Source organism: Coregonus lavaretus (assembly GCF_964263955.1).
Source record: "Coregonus lavaretus genome assembly, chromosome: 30".
Classification (NCBI taxonomy): Eukaryota; Metazoa; Chordata; class Actinopteri; order Salmoniformes; family Salmonidae; genus Coregonus; species Coregonus lavaretus.
Genome location: NC_140017.1, coordinates 28414274 through 28434178, shown reverse-complemented (window position 1 = coordinate 28434178; position 19905 = coordinate 28414274). Strand labels below are relative to the sequence as shown.

Below are 19905 nucleotides of genomic sequence, written 5' to 3'. Positions count from 1 at the left end.
CAGTAACTCAGAGTCTATGTCAGTAACTCAGAGTCCATTTCAGTAATTCAGAGTCAATGTCATTAGCTCAGAGTCCAAATCAGTAACTCTGAGTCCATATCAGTAACTCTAAGTCCATGTCAGCAAATCAAAATCCATGTCTGTAACTCAGACTCCATGTCAGTAACTCAAAGTCAATGTCAGTAACTCAGAACCCATGTCAGTAACTCAGAGTCCATGTCAGTAACTCAGACTCCATGTCAGTAAATCAGACTCCATGTCAGTAAATCTGAGTCCATGTCAGTTACTCAGACTCCATGTCAGTAAATCAGAGTCCATGTCAGTAACTCAGACTCCATGTCAGTAAATCAGAGTCCATGTCAGTAACTTATACTCCATGACAGTAACTCAGATCCATATCAGTAACTCAGAGTCCATGTCAGTATCTCAGAGTCCATCTAAATAACTCAGAGGTCCATGTCAGTAACTCAGAGTCAATGTCAGTAACTCAGAGTCCATGTCAGTAACTCAGAGTCCATTATCAGTAACTCAGCGTCCATGTCAGTAATTCAGACTCCATGTCAGTAACTCACAGTCCATGTCAGTAAATCAGACTCCATGTCAGTAAATCAGACTCCATGTCAGTAACTCAGACTACATGTCAGTAACTCAGAGTCCATGTCAGTAACTCAGACTCCATGTCAGTAACTCAGAGTCCATGTCAGTAACTCAGAGCCCACGTCAGTAACTCAGACTCCATGTCAGTAACTCAGATTCCATGTCAGTAAATCAGACTCCATGTCAGTAACTCAGACTCCATGTCAGTAACTCGGAGTCCATGTTTGTAACTCAGAGTCCATTCCAGTAACTCAGAGTCCATGTCATTAGCTAAGAGTCCATATCAGTAACTCTGAATCCATTTCAGTAACTCAAAGTCCATGTCAGCAAATCAGAATCCATGTCAGTAACTCAGACTCCATGTCAGTAACTCAGAGTCAATGTCAGTAAATCAGAGCCCATTTCAGTAACATAGAGTCCATGTCAGTAACTCAGACTCCATGTCAGTAAATCAGAGTCCATGTCAGTAACTCAGACTCCATGTCAGTAAATCAGAGTCCATGTCAGTAACTTATACTCCATGACAGTAACTCAGATCCATATCAGTAACTCAGAGTCCATGTCAGTATCTCAGAGTCCATCTAAATAACTCAGAGGTCCATGTCAGTAACTCAGAGTCAATGTCAGTAACTCAGAGTCCATGTCAGTAACTCAGAGTCCATTATCAGTAACTCAGCGTCCATGTCAGTAACTCAGAAACCATGTTTAGCAACTCAGAGTCCATGTCAGTAATTCAGACTCCATGTCAGTAACTCACAGTCCATGTCAGTAAATCAGACTCCATGTCAGTAAATCAGACTCCATGTCAGTAACTCGGAGTCCATGTCAGTAACTCAGAGTCCAAGTCAGTAACTCAGACTCCATGTCAGTAACTCAGACTCCATGTCAATAACTCAGAGTCCATGTCAGTAAATCAGACTCCATGTCAGTAACTCAGAGTCTATGTCAGTAACTCAGAGTCCATTTCAGTAATTCAGAGTCAATGTCATTAGCTCAGAGTCCAAATCAGTAACTCTGAGTCCATATCAGTAACTCTAAGTCCATGTCAGCAAATCAAAATCCATGTCTGTAACTCAGACTCCATGTCAGTAACTCAAAGTCAATGTCAGTAACTCAGAACCCATGTCAGTAACTCAGAGTCCATGTCAGTAACTCAGACTCCATGTCAGTAAATCAGACTCCATGTCAGTAAATCTGAGTCCATGTCAGTTACTCAGACTCCATTTCAATAACTCAGAGTCCATGTCAGTAACTCAGAATCCATGTCAGCAACTCAGAGTCCATGTCAGTAACTCAGAGTCCATGTCAGTAATTCAGACTCCATGTCAGTAACTCACAGTCCATGTCAGTAAATCAGACTCCATGTCAGTAAATCAGACTCCATGTCAGTAACTCGGAGTCCATGTCAGTAACTCAGAGTCCAAGTCAGTAACTCAGACTCCATGTCAATAACTCAGAGTCCATGTCAGTACATCAGACTCCATGTCAGTAACTCAGAGTCTATGTCAGTAACTCAGAGTCCATTTCAGTAATTCAGAGTCAATGTCATTAGCTCAGAGTCCAAATCAGTAACTCTGAGTCCATATCAGTAACTCTAAGTCCATGTCAGCAAATCAAAATCCATGTCTGTAACTCAGACTCCATGTCAGTAACTCAAAGTCAATGTCAGTAACTCAGAACCCATGTCAGTAACTCAGAGTCCATGTCAGTAACTCAGACTCCATGTCAGTAAATCAGACTCCATGTCAGTAAATCTGAGTCCATGTCAGTTACTCAGACTCCATTTCAATAACTCAGAGTCCATGTCAGTAACTCAGAATCCATGTCAGCAACTCAGAGTCCATGTCAGTAACTCAGAATCCATGTCAGTAAAACAGAATCAATGTCAGCAACTCAGAGTCCATGTCAGTAAATCAGAGTCCATGTCAGTAAATCAGACTCCATGTCAGTAACTCAGACTCCATGTCAGTAACTCAGAGTCCATGTCAGTAAATCAGAATCCATGTCAGTAACTCAGACTACATGTCAGTAACTCAGAGTCCATGTCAGTAACTCAGACTCCATGTCAGTAACTCAGAGTCCATGTCAGTAACTCAGAGCCCATGTCAGTAACTCAGACTCCATGTCAGTAACTCAGATTCCATGTCAGTAAATCAGACTCCATGTCAGTAACTCAGACTCCATGTCAGTAACTCGGAGCCCATGTTTGTAACTCAGAGTCCATTCCAGTAACTCAGTGTCCATGTCATTAGCTAAGAGTCCATATCAGTAACTCTGAGTCCATTTCAGTAACTCAAAGTCCATGTCAGCAAATCAGAATCCATGTCAGTAACTCAGACTCCATGTCAGTAACTCAGAGTCAATGTCAGTAAATCAGAGTCCATGTCAGTAACTCAGACTCCATGTCAGTAAATCAGAGTCCATGTCAGTAACTTATACTCCATGAAAGTAACTCAGATCCATATCAGTAACTCAGAGTCCATGTCAGTATCTCAGAGTCCATCTAAATATCTCAGAGGTCCATGTCAGTAACTCAGAGTCAATGTCAGTAACTCAGAGTCCATGTCAGTAAATCAGACTCCATGTCAGTAAATCAGACTCCATGTCAGTAACTCGGAGTCCATGTCAGTAACTCAGAGTCCAAGTCAGTAACTCAGACTCCATGTCAATATCTCAGAGTCCATGTCAGTAAATCAGACTCCATGTCAGTAACTCAGAGTCCATGTCAGTAACTCAGAGTCCATTTCAGTAATTCAGAGTCCATGTCATTAGCTCAGAGTCCATATCAGTAACTCTGAGTCCATGTCAGCAAATCAAAATCCATGTCTGTAACTCAGACTCCATGTCAGTAACTCAAAGTCAATGTCAGTAACTCAGAGTCAATGTCAGTAACTCAGAGTCCATGTCAGTAACTCAGAGTCCATTATCAGTAACTCAGCGTCCATGTCAGTAACTCAGAAACCATGTTTAGCAACTCAGAGTCCATGTCAGTAATTCAGACTCCATGTCAGTAACTCACAGTCCATGTCAGTAAATCAGACTCCATGTCAGTAAATCAGACTCCATGTCAGTAACTCGGAGTCCATGTCAGTAACTCAGAGTCCAAGTCAGTAACTCAGACTCCATGTCAATAACTCAGAGTCCATGTCAGTACATCAGACTCCATGTCAGTAACTCAGAGTCTATGTCAGTAACTCAGAGTCCATTTCAGTAATTCAGAGTCAATGTCATTAGCTCAGAGTCCAAATCAGTAACTCTGAGTCCATATCAGTAACTCTAAGTCCATGTCAGCAAATCAAAATCCATGTCTGTAACTCAGACTCCATGTCAGTAACTCAAAGTCAATGTCAGTAACTCAGAACCCATGTCAGTAACTCAGAGTCCATGTCAGTAACTCAGACTCCATGTCAGTAAATCAGACTCCATGTCAGTAAATCTGAGTCCATGTCAGTTACTCAGACTCCATTTCAATAACTCAGAGTCCATGTCAGTAACTCAGAATCCATGTCAGCAACTCAGAGTCCATGTCAGTAACTCAGAATCCATGTCAGTAAAACAGAATCAATGTCAGCAACTCAGAGTCCATGTCAGTAAATCAGAGTCCATGTCAGTAAATCAGACTCCATGTCAGTAACTCAGACTCCATGTCAGTAACTCAGAGTCCATGTCAGTAAATCAGAATCCATGTCAGTAACTCAGACTACATGTCAGTAACTCAGAGTCCATGTCAGTAACTCAGACTCCATGTCAGTAACTCAGAGTCCATGTCAGTAACTCAGAGCCCACGTCAGTAACTCAGACTCCATGTCAGTAACTCAGATTCCATGTCAGTAAATCAGACTCCATGTCAGTAACTCAGACTCCATGTCAGTAACTCGGAGTCCATGTTTGTAACTCAGAGTCCATTCCAGTAACTCAGTGTCCATGTCATTAGCTAAGAGTCCATATCAGTAACTCTGAGTCCATTTCAGTAACTCAAAGTCCATGTCAGCAAATCAGAATCCATGTCAGTAACTCAGACTCCATGTCAGTAACTCAGAGTCAATGTCAGTAAATCAGAGTCCATGTCAGTAACTCAGACTCCATGTCAGTAAATCAGAGTCCATGTCAGTAACTTATACTCCATGAAAGTAACTCAGATCCATATCAGTAACTCAGAGTCCATGTCAGTATCTCAGAGTCCATCTAAATATCTCAGAGGTCCATGTCAGTAACTCAGAGTCAATGTCAGTAACTCAGAGTCCATGTCAGTAAATCAGACTCCATGTCAGTAAATCAGACTCCATGTCAGTAACTCGGAGTCCATGTCAGTAACTCAGAGTCCAAGTCAGTAACTCAGACTCCATGTCAATATCTCAGAGTCCATGTCAGTAAATCAGACTCCATGTCAGTAACTCAGAGTCCATGTCAGTAACTCAGAGTCCATTTCAGTAATTCAGAGTCCATGTCATTAGCTCAGAGTCCATATCAGTAACTCTGAGTCCATGTCAGCAAATCAAAATCCATGTCTGTAACTCAGACTCCATGTCAGTAACTCAAAGTCAATGTCAGTAACTCAGAACCCATGTCAGTAACTCAGAGTCCATGTCAGTAACTCAGACTCCATGTCAGTAAATCAGACTCCATGTCAGTAAATCTGAGTCCATGTCAGTTACTCAGACTCCATGTCAATAACTCAGAGTCCATGCCATTAACTCAGAGTACACGTCAGTAACTCAGACTCCATGTCAGTAACTCAGAGTCCATATCAGTAACTCAGAGTCCATGTCAATAACAAAGAGTCGATGTCAGTAACTCAGAGTACATTTCAGTAATTCAGACTCCATGTCAGTAACTCAGAGTCCATGTCAGTAAATCAGACTCCATGTCAGTAAATCAGACTCCATGTCAGTAATTCATCAGAGTCCATGTCAGTAACTCAGAGTCCATGTCAGTAACTCAGACTCCATGTCAATAACTCAGAATCCATGTCAGCAAATCAAAATCCATGTCAGTAACTCAGACTCCATGTCAGTAACTCAAAGTCAATGTCAGTATCTCAGAGCCCATGTCAGTAAATCAGAGTCCATATCAGTAACTCAAAGTCCATGTCAGCAAATAAAAATCCATATCAGTAACTCAGAGTCCATGTCAGTAACCCAGACTCCATGTCAGTAATTAAGACTCCATGTCAGTAACTCAGTGCCCATGTCAGTAACTCAGAGTCCATGTCAGTAACTCAGACTCCATGTCAGTAACTCAGAGTCCATGTCAGTAACGTATACTCCATGTCAGTAACTCAGACTCCATGTCAGTAACTCAGAGTCCATGTCAGTATCTCATAGTCCATCTCAGTAACTCAGAGGTCCATGTCAGTAAATCAGACTCCATGTCAGTAACTCAGAGTCCATCTCAGTAACTCAGAGGTCCATGTCAGTAACTCTGAGTCCATATCAGTAACTCAAAGTCCATGTCAGCAAATCAGAATCCATGTCAGTAACTCAGACTCCATGTCAGTAACTCAGAGTCAATGTCAGTAACTCAGTGCCCATGTCAGTTACTCAGAGTCCATTTCAGTAACTCAGCCTCCATGTCAGTTAATCAAAGTCCATGTCAGTAAATCAGAGTCCATGTCAGTAACTTATACTTAATGCCAGTATCTCAAAGTCCATCTCAGTAACTTAGAGGTCCATGTCAGTAACTCAGACTCCATGTCAGTAACTCAGAGTCCATGTCAGTAAATCAGAGTACATGTCAGTAACTCAGACTCCATGTCAGTATCTCAGACTCCATGTCAGTAACTCAGATTCCATGTCAGTAACTCAGACTCCATTTCAGTAAATCAGCCTCCATGTCAGTAACTCATAGTCCATGTCAGTAACCCAGACTCCATGTCAGTAATTCAGACTCAATGTCAGTAACTCAGTGCCCATGTCAGTAACTCAGAGTCCATGTCAGTAACTCAAACTCCATGTCAGTAACTCAGAGTCCATGTCAGTAACTTATACTCAATGTCATTAACGCAGACTCAATGTCAATAACTCAGAGTCTATGTCATTAACTCAGACTCCATGTCAGTAACTCAGAGTAACTCAGAGTCTATGTCAGTAACTCAGAGTCCATTATCAGTAACTCAGAGTCCATGTCAGTAACGTATACTCCATGTCAGTAACTCAGAGTCCATGTCAGTATCTCATAGTCCATCTCAGTAACTCAGAGGTCCATGTCAGTAACTCAGACTCCATGTCAGTAACTCAGAGTCCATGTCAGTAACTCAGACTCCATGTAAGTAACCCAGACTCCATGTCAGTAAATCAGACTCAATGTCAGTAACTCAGAGTCCATGTCAGTAACCCAGACTCCATGTCAGTAAATCAGACTCAATGTCATTAACTCAGAGTCCATGTCAGTAACTCAGACTCCATCCTACCTTTGTCTATTCGTGGCATGGGAATATACCGCAGGATAAGATAGTGGACCAGCAGAACAGTGGAGGGAGGCCAGAGCTTCACATGGGGACGATTGATGGTCCCTACCCCACTGAGTTCACAACCCATCGCGCATTCCCTGCACCCTCCTAGGTAATCGCCTCATTTCCTTGTGGCGTAAATCCTGCAGTTCACCGCACTCACCACAAACCACAAAAGGGGGACACCCACAGGGCCGGGTTCAGCATGCCCATCTGTTTGCCTGAGATTAAAAACAACAACAAACTGTTTTGCACCATTGTTGTATCATCTGTTTCTTGTAAATGACATAGAAGAGTACACAATGGTAACGTAAAAGAACGGTTGACTGATAGGATTTCTCTCTCTAAGCAAACAGTGCATACAGGTTGCCTTGGAGATAAAACAAAGAAACAATGGAAGCAAGAGGATATTTGACCATCTTTTGCATTATGATATGTCATTATTATAATGCATGATTTGTCATATACGTTCAAATCATTTCCTTGACCAATGTGTCACACCAAACCTCACTATAAGCTTTCAACATGTTTCACAGACTTCACTCTGTTCTAAGCCGTCCCCCATATCTCCTCTTTCCTACTAGCTGCTTTCCTGGGTGAAACCCTAGCCTGCTATTACAACCTGACGGACCCGGGTTGACATCTCCCAACACACTGGAACGGTTAGGAAGGGCTTGACCCCCTGACCTCCTGACCTCACCTCCACTAACACGTACATACAGCCTCTCTGAGATGCCCCCAGGGAAGACATGGGGGAGAGGGGTTTGGGGGGGGTAATGGCTGAATGGGCCCCTTACTCCTGGTTTGGACCTTTTCACCACACACACACACACACACACACACACACACACACACACACACACACACACACACACACACACACACACAGTGTTCTGATAGTTCTGTGCGCTACAGACACAGTGGTCCTGGGTTCTTGGAGTGAGGATAAGAAGCCCTCTGTCATTCTTTCATGGCCTGAGTCACATTCCCTCTGGTCTGTGGTGGCGTGATATAAATGGCTTTGTAGCAAAGAGCTGCAGCCCGGCCGTCAGAACATGAGGTTCCCTTCCCCCTCCCTGCTCTCTTTTTCTACACACATAGACACACAAACACATCAAATAACAAGTTCTTGCCACTCAGTCTGGATTTCCTTACCTTGGGTTATAATAGTTAGACTGTGAAATCATCCATGCATCCCTCCTCCCCCAGTCACTTATAGCAGATCTTTAATATTTATGGCTGCAAAGCCTGGGGAGCGGGTGGGGGTGAGGGCCTGGGTTGGTCTACTGCTCCCTGGGTATTGTCAGTGGACCGGCCTGGGTGGTGCTGGTGGTGGTGGTGTGCAGGGCAGGCACCCCGAGGCTTAGGCCCCCATACTGAAGTGATTAGGGCACAGGAAGCAGAACCTGACATTGCTGACACTAGGCCCCACCGCCACATCCTGCCTGCAAAGCCCTTGCCACGCTGACACTTGATTCGCCGTGACAACCGCTGGCTGATTTACATCTTGTGATAAAGGGAGCTGGGGTGGTATTGACATGTAGGAGCTATAGATGAGAAGACACTCGCAGAGGATTGTATTACTAGCAGGAAACCCAGACAAGGAACAACTGTCTTTGTTGGCCTCTTCCTTTATTGTGTTGCTCCTTGTTAGTGTGATGTTGGGTGTTAACTGGAACAAACAATAAGGACCGCCTATTTTAGGCCTCCAGAGAGACTAATAGAACTTCTGCTTCTTTATTTTGGCAATCAATCACTCACAACCAGAGCCACTGCTGCAGTCCAGAGTTTTCCTGTGAGGGATAACGTTATTTCCTCATAAGCATGCTCAAACCCTGGTCTCATCTACATGAGCATCTCTGAGAACTAATTCCCTCTGACTCTAAAATATACAGTATATATATTGTACGTATATGCAGAGAGAGGGAACATACTAGTTCCCTTGAATATGATTTCATGTTGCAATGTATCTCACTTTCCTTCCTTCCTGAAACAGTAGGTTAAATGATAAATGTTTGCTTTAAATATGTGTCAAATGTTCAAAAGCACGTGTCCAGTTCTATTACACGTCAGAATTCCACTGCTACATATACATTTTGCTCTCAATAGTAGGTATCTTAAGTTACATGTAGGCCTAGATCAAAGGGTGTATTTTAAACGGACTGAGCAAACTGCAATCTTCTCAGATCAAAAGATGTTGAAGACAGAGCACTGCTGCCACCTGGTGCAATGGGGTGTGAAGGAGAGGGCAATCATGTAGCCCAGCGGTTCCCAAACTTTTTCACTCGGCCCCCAACCATTATTGGGGAACACCAACCTCCCCCCCAGTCTTATGTGTGTTAATGTGATATCTGAGTGACTCAAACATTACAACAAAACCACTTGGTTTGGGAACCACTGATGTAGTCCAAAAGAGTCATATCAACACACCAATAAAATGAAACACCATTTACATAATATCAAATTTGCAACATAAACTATTGTCTTTATTGATAATCACAAACATACTGTGCCTTTTTCTAGTAAAGCCGTAATTTGGTAACGTGGCTTGTAATACATGTAATTATTATCTACAGATAATTTTACAACTGAGACATTTTCAAGGAACACATTTTTCATGAGAAAAAGGAAAATGTTGACATATTGCCTAGTTACTGTAAGGGAAGCTTTGAGCTCTTACAGCAGAAAAGGTGAGTCATTTTCCTGAAACCAGATATACTTTAGTATTAGGAGAAGCGATGATGGGTTATAGGGCAGGGGTGTTGGGCAGTGTACCCCTTTCCACCCTTACAATGTTTTCCTTAATAACAGACCATCAGTGTTGCCATAGGGATACAACAACTCTAGAGGATGTGTTTAATATGGTGCCTTGGGGTTGTAGACAGGAGCTTTTAATCCAAGTTTGTAATTAGTCTGTCTGTCAGTTTTTTTTTTCTCTCTTCCATTTCGTCGTCCTTCAGAGATACTTCCTCTAGCTTCTCTGCATAGCTAAGAATATTTTTTGAACCATATCTTTGACCAAAAGCATTCTCACAAAGCCAACATTTCAGTTCAGGGAAAATTCCCTTCTTGCAACTCTTCAGTGACTGATTGTTATGTCCTTTAATTTGTTTATGGCACATGAATACCTCTACTATTTGCTAAGCATTACCATTGGACCAATGGAACAGTTTCATGCTAACCCTCCAGCAATGTTCCATTTAAAATAGTAAAGACAAATCGATTGTCCATCAAATTGACAAAAAGTATGATTCCATAACTTCCATAAATTCTGGGAAATGTTTAGTGACTATCATGACAAAAATTGTTTACTATTTTTGTCTTGCCAGTTACACGCATCATCAAGGTATGTTACACTCTAAAAATACTCCTTACTTAGACCTCATTCTGACCTCTGTGTAAATTTGAGATAAACACCATCTGGTATGGGCATAATTAAAAATAATGCAAATTCATATCCTGTCCAACAAACATATATATTTTTGTACTCTCCTCTCCAATTCCTCCTGCAGTACGCTCTTATTTTTTTGATCTCTTCTCTCCCTGTCAGAATATCTCCAGCTCTTCTCTTTGTCTGTAGCTTCCTTTGACTCCGGTTTCCTACCGAGTGTGTTCCATTTCACTAATGCAGAGGTGAAGCCAGCTCAACTAGAAGAACAGGATCTCTCCGAATACACAAGGGGCCACAGAAATAATCAAAATAGTGCAGAACCAGGGAGGAATACAAACTCCAGTTAAGAACAAAGGAAATTGAAATCAATCGCAAAATATGCAGATTTTTTTTTTTCATAGAGCAAGATGCAAATCATCCTTTGGGACTTCGCCTTGCCAGGTTAAAAATATATAAAGGAACATATAAAATGCAGCTTTTCAAATAAAGTGGCAAACCATTACACCTACTTAGTGTTGCATATACGAAAATGTTTGGAAACAGTCAGTTGCTAACATACTGTAATGCACCAGGCATGAGGTTAGACACCCTAAGGCAGTGGTCATATCATTCGACCTCACTATGTGTTTACGGCAAATGCGGGGGCACCAGAAGCAGGGAGTTAAAATGTTTAATGCTAGCCTCATTATTGAGGGGTAGTGTCTTGTTTAGTCCATATAATAGTAGGGGTTCGAATGGGGTGGGAATAGTTGTTCTCTAGTAAAGGAAACAGCTGTATTTGTCAGTCTGGCGACACTTGAGGAGCTTGAGGAAGGTCTCCATCTTGTGCGCGTCCTTCTTGAAGCAGCTGAGAAGAGTGTAGTCCCTCGGAACTGACTCCAGCACCTCAGACTGCATGTCGTATGGAGCCACGCCCTGCTCGTAGTAGGAGGTGGTCAGCATGCCCTCGTCCAGCATCTATAGTACACAGGAAGGACAGGACAGAGTAGACAGGGGGATGAGAGAGAGAGAGAGAGAGAGAGAGAGAGAGAGAGAGAGAGAGAGAGAGAGAGAGAGAGAGAGAGAGAGAGAGAGAGAGAGAGAGAGAGAGAGAGAGAGAGAGAGAGAGAGAGAGAGAGAGAGAGAGAGAGAGAGAGAGAGAGAGAGAGGTGATGGCAAGGAAATGAGGCATTGATAGAGGAGTAAGAGATGTGAGCAAATGAGTGCTAATGGATTTGCATTGTGTGAAAATGCATTGGGCTTAACAATGCCTAAAGGCCACAAGTATTAGAGTAATGATACTGAAGTACCTTCCTGATGAGGACCACGACTCCTTGTTCTAAACTAAGGAGTTTTTCCGACACCAATTTGGTCTTGTTGAGTAGAGTGTCAGGGGCGTCGTCATAACGATCCAAGGTGGTTTGCAGGTACACCAATGGCTCAATCCAGGACTGGACCAGCATTAGGACAGAGTGAAGGAGCCACTTGTCCTGCACAACACAGTTTATGGAGCACAGTTTGAGTTTTGTGACCATTGTGTACTGAACAGCACTGTATTATTGTGCAGTTTTAATATAGTTATGTAACTGGATTCAGCTATAGCAATTACATACTAACCTAAAAATAATTACCCTCAAATCACAGAGGCACAGAGGCACAGAGGCAATACCTTCAACAGTAAAGTCATCGATCTATCTGACAGAAACATTACAGTGCTAAAAGTACAAGGAAATTGTTTTTCTGTACTCAATTAAACTTTTTGGCATTTAGTGTAGAATGCAGAGGGAGTTCTGGTGTTCAGCTAGCAGTTACAGTAGTGAACAATTATCGTCTTCCTGCTCCGAACTCACAGTGTTCCACTTGTCATTTGTACGTTGTAGAGGAATACTTATAGATATTTATGTTTGAGCAATCCACATTTTCCCACCTCAACCTTTATATAAGTGCTGCTGCTTAGTTTCCAACTCACGGACTTAGCTGACCTTAAAGCTAAAGAGTTTGGCCCTGGCAGGATCACAGTTAAAAGTGGTCTTGGTCATCTCCCGCTTGAATGGTGTATGTGCAGCCAGGATCCAAACAGTGAGCAAGCGCTCCGCTTTCTCTGTGTTTGCCATACTGGCGTGTGACTCAGATGTTTGTTGCTTTTGTGTTTGCCATTTCACGGTCTGTGCTTGTTTTGGGAGGCGGGGTGCGGGCTGTATTTGCAAACCCACTGTAGCTTATAGCAAACTTTTAGTAAATTCCTGTCAAGAAGAGAGACACAGAAGACCAGTTAGCCTAGCTAGCCTGTAGTTTGAAATGGAGGTCGCTAATTAATGGTTTCAACGCTACAGTGCTCTATTCTGGGGCAATGTGGACTGTCTGGACTTTCAATGTAGCAACTGTTTGCTCGCAGATGACTACAGAGGCGAAGTGGCTACTCTTAGCAAACAAATAGCGAACTTACACAAGCTACTGGGGAATCCACGTCCGCCTACTTTCTCTTTCTCTTCTACTCCAGTAGCTGGAAAATGGTGTTGGTAGGATGCTTCTGGATGACTTAGAGGATTCTTATTTTCTTGACCATGCCAACCAGCCATGGAGGCACGTCACTCGTCGTGGAAGTCGAAAGTAGCGGCCTTTGGCAGTAGGGGCCTCCTTGGCGGTGGGAAGCCCGGACCGGATACAGACTTCAAACAGCTTTGCTGCCCTGAATCTGGAGGTTCCGTTACCCTCATACCTGGGGGCTTCCACTTTGAGATCGGTTCCGGAGGTATCTGCGCCTTCGTCCCCTGTTCTGGCTTCTACGGTGAATGAGGCTTCGTTGGTTATGGCAGGCTCGAACCGGGTGCCAGGAGTTGCGAGCGTGCAAGTTTCTGCCTCTCGCAAGTCCTCGACGGGTCTCCCGAGTCATGCTATGTGTAGGAATGGGCAGATTTCCTCTTCCATCTCGCCGGCAGTGTTCTTAGGCAGCTCTATGGTAAGAAACGTCTCGGTTTCTGGAGCAAAAACCATGTGCTACCCTGGTACAGGATATTACTAGGCTGCTCCCCACCGTTCTATGTCAGCACATGGAGATTGATGCTGTTGTAGTCCATGTGGGATTTAATGACATTAGGAATGGTATCTCGGAACGGCTGAAACAGGATTTTGAAGAATTGATTGGGTCTCTGCTGAACACCCCAAAAAATTTTTTGCAGGCTAATAGCACTTCACAACTGGCTACGTGACTACTGCAGCTCCTTGGGTGTAACTTTTGTAGACAATTCTGACACCTTTTTGAAGCAGAGGGTGCTCTATAAGGAGGATGGGATCCACCCTAATCATTTGGGTGCCTGGATCCTGTCCAAACACTACAAGGCAGCACTGAGGCATTGACTGGTCAAATCAAGCTCCTGAAAGGTATCTACTCCGATATCATTCCACCACAGCTTCCCATGTTAATAGGAGTATTGTACATAGCAATTCTGTGCCTGTTAATTTAATTTCCATTGATAGCTCTGTTAGCGCCCTTAAGGAACCCACTGTTAGCTCCACCTATGGTATTAATAGTTTTATATCAAGCTATTGTTTTGCTACATGTGCTCATAAGCATAGGCGTGTTGTCAATAGTAATCCTGTGCACAGTTACCTGAATTCTACTATTAGCTCTCTAACTTTGAATCCAATTAGGAAGCATATTGTGCCTAGCTCATCCAGTTCTATTGACTCCTGTGACACTATGGATACTCCTGCTGTTTTCAAATCTCGCACAGGGCTTGGACTGTTACATATAAACGTGCGAAGCCTGATGTCTAAACTGGACTTTCTGGATGTCTGGGTGCATGACACTGGCCCAGACGTTCTGGTTATCTCAAAGACCTGGCTGAATTATTTGATTATGGATAAGGACTTTGCCATTGCGGACTACAACATTTTCAGATGTGACAGACACAAAAGGGGGGAGGGGTGGCTATTTAGGTAAGATCTTCCCTTATGGCAACATGCTCTCTTAGCATCTCTGTCCCCAAAATGTGTGAGCTGTTGGTTATAAAAGTGTCCACAAGCCAAAAAGTGCATATATACAGTACCAGTCAAAAGTTTGGACACACCTACTCATTCAAGCGTTTTTCGTTATTATTACTATTTTCTACATTGTAGAATGATAGTGAAGACATCAAAACTAAGAAATAACACATATGGAATCATGTAGTAACCAAAAAAGTGTTAAACAAATCAAAATATATTTTAGATTTTTGGCATTCTCTCAACCAGCTTCACCTGGAATGCTTTTCCAACAGTCTGGAAGGAGTTCCCACATATGCTGAGCACTTGTTGGCTACTTTTCCTACACTCTGCGGTCCAACTCATCCTAAACCATCTCAATTGGGTTGAGGTTGGGTGATTGTGGAGGCCAGGTCATCTGATGCAGCACTCTCCTTCTTGGTAAAATAGCCCTTACACAGCCAGGGGGTGTGTTGGGTCATTGTCCTGTTGAAAAACAAATGATAGTCCTACTAAGCGCAAACCAGATGGGATGGCGTATTGCTGCAGAATGCTGTGGTAGCCATGATGGTTAAGTGTGCCTTGAATTGTAAATAAATCACTGACAGTGTCACCAGCAAAGCACCCCCACACCATCCCACCTCCTCCTCCATGCTTCATCATCATCCGTTCACCTACTCTGCGTCTCACAAAGACACGGCGGTTGGAACCAAAAATCTCAAATTTGGACTCATCAGACCAAAGGACACATTTCCACCGGTCTAATGTCCATTGCTCATGTTTTTTGGCACAAGCAAGTCTCTTCTTCTTATTGGTCTCCTTTAGTAGTGGTTTCTTTGCAGCAATTCGTCCATGAAGGCCTGATTAACGCAGTCTCCTCTGAATAGTTGCTGTTGAGATGTGTCTATTACTTGAACTCTGTGAATTATTTATTTGGGCTGCAATTTCTGAGGCTGGTAACTTTAATGAACTTCTCCTCTGCAGCAGAGGTAATTCTGGGTCTTCCTTTCCTGTGGTGGTCCTCATGAGAGCCAGTTTCATCATAGCGCTTGATGGTTTTTGCGACTGCACTTGAAGAAACGTTCAAAGTTCTTGAAATGTTCCGGGTTGACTGACCTTCATGTCTTAAAGTAATGATGGACTGTCGTTTCTCCTTGCTTATTTGAGCTGTTCTTGCCATAATATGGACTTGGTCTTTTACCAAATGGGCTATCTACCTTGTCACAACACAACTCATTGGCTCAAGAAAGAAGGAAAGAAATTCCACATATTAACTTTTAAGAAGGCACACCTGTTAATTGAAATGTATTGCAGGTGACTACCTCATGAAGCTGGTTGAGAGAATGCCAAGAGTGTGCAAAGCTGTCATCAAGGCAAAGGGTGGCTATTTTGAAGAATCTCAAATATATTTTGATTTGCTTAACACTTTTTCCATATGTGTTATTTCATAGTGTTGATGTCTTAACTATTATTCTACAATGTAGAAAATAGTAAAAATAAAGAAAAACCATTGAATGAGTTGGTGTGTCCAAACTTTTGACAGGTACTGTATATTGCTGTGGTTTACCGCCCCCCAGCCGCTTTTGGCAGAGGCTGTTGGTATTATTTCAGATTATTTAAAACCCTTTCTTGTATCTGAACTGGTTGTGTTAGGAGATCTTAATCCTGATTAGCTTATACATGCCTCAGATCAGTTTAAGAATATCTGTCTTGAGTTCATCTCCACTCGGCGGATAACGAAAACCTCTCGGATTAAAGAACCTATCAAACTCCTCATTGATTGACCTTATCCTGACTAACTATCCCCATAAGTAATTGGTTAGTGGTGTTTTTTCAAATTATATCAGCGACCACTGCCCTATGCTTGCAAATTGAAAAATTCTGACCCTCGTATAATTGCATACTGCATACCAGACCCTGTTTTGGCACTTTTTCTCATCAATTTTTACCTCTCTGGATGATAAACATGCCCCTCTCAAGCGACTCAGAGTCAACAACTGAATGAATCCATGGTACTCTCCTAAACTCTCAGACTTCTTCTTGATAAATCAGGCCTGTGTTAAGGCTAGACAAACTAGCTCGTTAGCTAATTGGCAGCTATTTAGGCAATTGAGAAATAGGTGAACTGCCATGGTTAAACAGGCCAAATCAAACTATTTCCTTAGCGCTATGGAAGACTCTGTTAGTGATCCCTCTAAATTCTGGAAAACCGTTAATTCACTAAAGCAGGGTAATTCTTCTACTTCCCTGCCTAAGCAAGTCGTTTTAGACTCCTGCATCATACTGAAATAGTTAACATTTGTGATGATTTTAATCAGCATTTTTATCTCAGCTGGTCATACTGGTCTTGGCCTGTCAGTTGACTGTTCTTCCCACATACAGCCTCCAGTTGCCTCGATGGATGATCAGTAAACCTCACTTGGCTTGGGAAATGCTAATCAGGGTTTTTCTTTTCTGCAACTCACAGAGACAGAAGTTCTTGATGTCTTATTAGCTATTGACACCAAGAAGTCATAGGGGCTGACAATTTGGACCCGTCTTTGCTTCAGTATGCAGCACCTCTCATTGCTGGCTCAGTAACACACTTTTTTTTTTTAACTTTAGTTTCAGGAAATATTCCAAAAGTGTGCGCTACCACTCCAAATGGGCGGGGATAATAGGGATCTCGATAATTATCAACCCATTTCCAGGCTCCCTTGTCTTGCGAAAATATTAGAATCATTGATCAACAAACAGCTACGTTATCAATCCAGATTCAGACCTAAACATAGCACCACTATGGCTACCATGTTTGTTGTAAATTATATTGCAAATGCCTTAGATGATAGAAATAATTGTGCTGCCATGTTTGTAGTCTTATCAAAAGCTTTTAATACTGTAGACCATGCTATTCTGTTGAATAAGCTGTCCTCGATAGGGTTGGGTACTGATGCTTGCCAATGATTTCATAACTATCTCAAGGACAGAACTCAGGCCATCAAGGTAGATGGGGTCAAATCTGAGTTCCTTGAGTTACATTAGGAGGTGCCCCAAGGTTCGATACTAGGGCCACTACTGTTTACAGTCTACAGTGAGGGAAAAAAGTATTTGATCCCCTGCTGATTTTGTACGTTTTCCCACTGACAAAGACACGATGAGTCTATAATTTTAATGGTAGGTTTATTTGAACAGTGAGAGACAGAATAACAACAGAAAAATCCAGAAAAACGCATGTCAAAAATGTTATAAATTGATTTGCATTTTAATGAGGGAAATAAGTATTTGACCCCTCTGCAAAACATGACTTAGTACTTGGTGGCAAAACCCTTGTTGGCAATCACAGAGGTCAGACGTTTCTTGTAGTTGGCCACCAGGTTTGCACACATCTCAGGAGGGATTTTGTCCCACTCCTATTTCCAGATCTTCTCCAAGTCATTAAGGTTTCGAGCTTGACGTTTGGCAACTCGAACCTTCAGCTCCCTCCACAGATTTTCTATGGGATTAAGGTCTGGAGACTGGCTAGGCCACTCCAGGACCTAAATGTGCTTCTTCTTAAGCCACTCCTTTGTTGCCTTGGCCGTGTGTTTTGGGTCATTGTCATGCTGGAATACCCATCCACGACCCATTTTCAATGCCCTGGCTGAGGGAAGGAGGTTCTCACCCAAGATTTGATGGTACATGGCCCCGTCCATCGTCCCTTTGATGCGGTGAAGTTGTCCTGTCCCCTTAGCAGAAAAACACCCCCAAAGAATAATGTTTCCACCTCCATGTTTGACGGTGGGGATGGTGTTCTTGGGGTCATAGGCAGCATTCCTCCTCCTCCAAACACGGCGAGTTGAGTTGATGCCAAAGAGCTCCATTTTGGTCTCATCTGACCACAACACTTTCACCCAGTTCTCCTCTGAATCATTCAGATGTTCATTGGCAAACTTCAGACGGGCCTGTATATGTGCTTTCTTGAGAAGGGGGACCTTGCGGGCGCTGCAGGATTTCAGTCCTTCACGGCGTAGTGTGTTACCAATTGTTTTCTTGGTGACTATGGTCCCAGCTGCCTTGAGATCATTGACAAGATCCTCCCGTGTAGTTCTGTGCTGATTCCTCACCGTTCTCATGATCATTGCAACTCCACGAGGTGAGATCTTGCATGGAGACCCAGGCCAAGGGAGATTGACAGTTATTTTGTGTTTCTTCCAAGCTGCTTGGCGATGGTATTGTAGCCCATTCCTGGAGAGCTCTTTGGTCTTGGCCCTGGTGGAAAGTTTGGAATCTGATTGATTGATTGCTTCTGTGGACAGGTGTCTTTTATACAGGTAACAAGCTGAAATTAGGAGCACTCCCTTTAAGAGTGTGCTCCTAATCTCAGCTCGTTACCTGTATAAAAGACACCTGGGAGCCAGAAATCTTTCTGATTGAGAGGGGGTCAAATACTTATTTCCCTCCTTAAAATGCAAATCAATTTATAACATTTTTTACATGAGTTTTTCTGGATTTTTCTGTTGTTATTCTGTCTCTCACTGTTCAAATAAACCTACCATTAAAATTATAGACTGATCATTTCTTTGTCAGTGGGAAAACGTACAAAATCAGCAGGGGATCAAATACTTTTTTCCCTCACTGTATATAAATAACATTGGTAATGCTGAAAAATATATATATATATTCATTTGCATGCAAATGATACAGTGTTGTATTCCATTGCTCCATCGGTTGGCCAAGCCTTTTCACATTTGAAGTCAGATTTTTAAGCACTGCAGAGGTCACTATTGAATCTAAAGTTAGCGCTAAATGCAAGCAAAACAAAATGCATGTTTTTTTTCTAGGACCCATAACCCAGACTTAAATGAATATTGGTAGCTGGCTTGATGACAAACTGTCCTTTTAAAACATGTCACTGAGCTGGTGAAGAAGTTGTAGTTCAAAGAAGGTTTATTTTACAGAAACAAAGCATCTATGACTTTTGTTAATAGGAAGGAAATTGTCCAGGCCATTTTTATGTCTATTTTAGATTATTGATTTATGTTCATGCAACAGCAGCTACACTTAAACCATTAAATGCTGTTTTCCATTGTCCCCTTAGGTTGATTACCGATGATGGTTATTGAACTCACCTTTGTGTTCTATATCAAAAAGTGGGTTGGGCCTCTTTGTATGTAAGGAAAGAGCAGTATTTTCTTGTGTTTATCTACAAAGCAATCATGCAGAAACGTCCTATGTATCTATCATCATTAATTCAATTAAGACTTACAAATTACCAAATCCGGTCTCAGGCTTGGATAACACTGGAGGCCCTTTCGGTCTCCACAGAGTTGGGTAAACCTGCTTTTAGTTTTTTTTTATCCCTATATGTGGAGCAACTTACAGAGCTCTCTGTAATTAGATGTTCTGGCCCCCCTTGGTCAGTTCAGAGTAATCATCGGAGACCTCTATGTTGATAAATGTGTCTGTTTATCTTAATATGTTTTGTAATTGTGTATATTATATGTGTTTGATGTATTTAATCAGGGCTCATCTGTAAAAGAGACCCTAGTGTCAGTATTACTTCCCTGTC

At 42.4% G+C, this 19905-nt stretch overlaps 1 protein-coding gene across 1 annotated transcript in view; it reads right to left on the bottom strand.

Annotated features, from left to right (window-relative positions):
• Positions 1–11192: 11192 nt before the first annotated feature.
• The window catches only part of LOC311106190 (somatolactin-like), a gene marked incomplete at both ends in the record, with an annotated part of 10754 nt that continues 2041 nt past the window's right edge, over positions 11193–19905 (bottom strand). Inside the window, 2 exons of the mRNA XM_084148503.1 lie at positions 11193–11393; positions 11726–11905. Coding sequence (XP_084004629.1) covers positions 11193–11393; positions 11726–11905 — 381 coding nt within the window. The remainder of the gene's footprint in view (positions 11394–11725; positions 11906–19905) is intronic.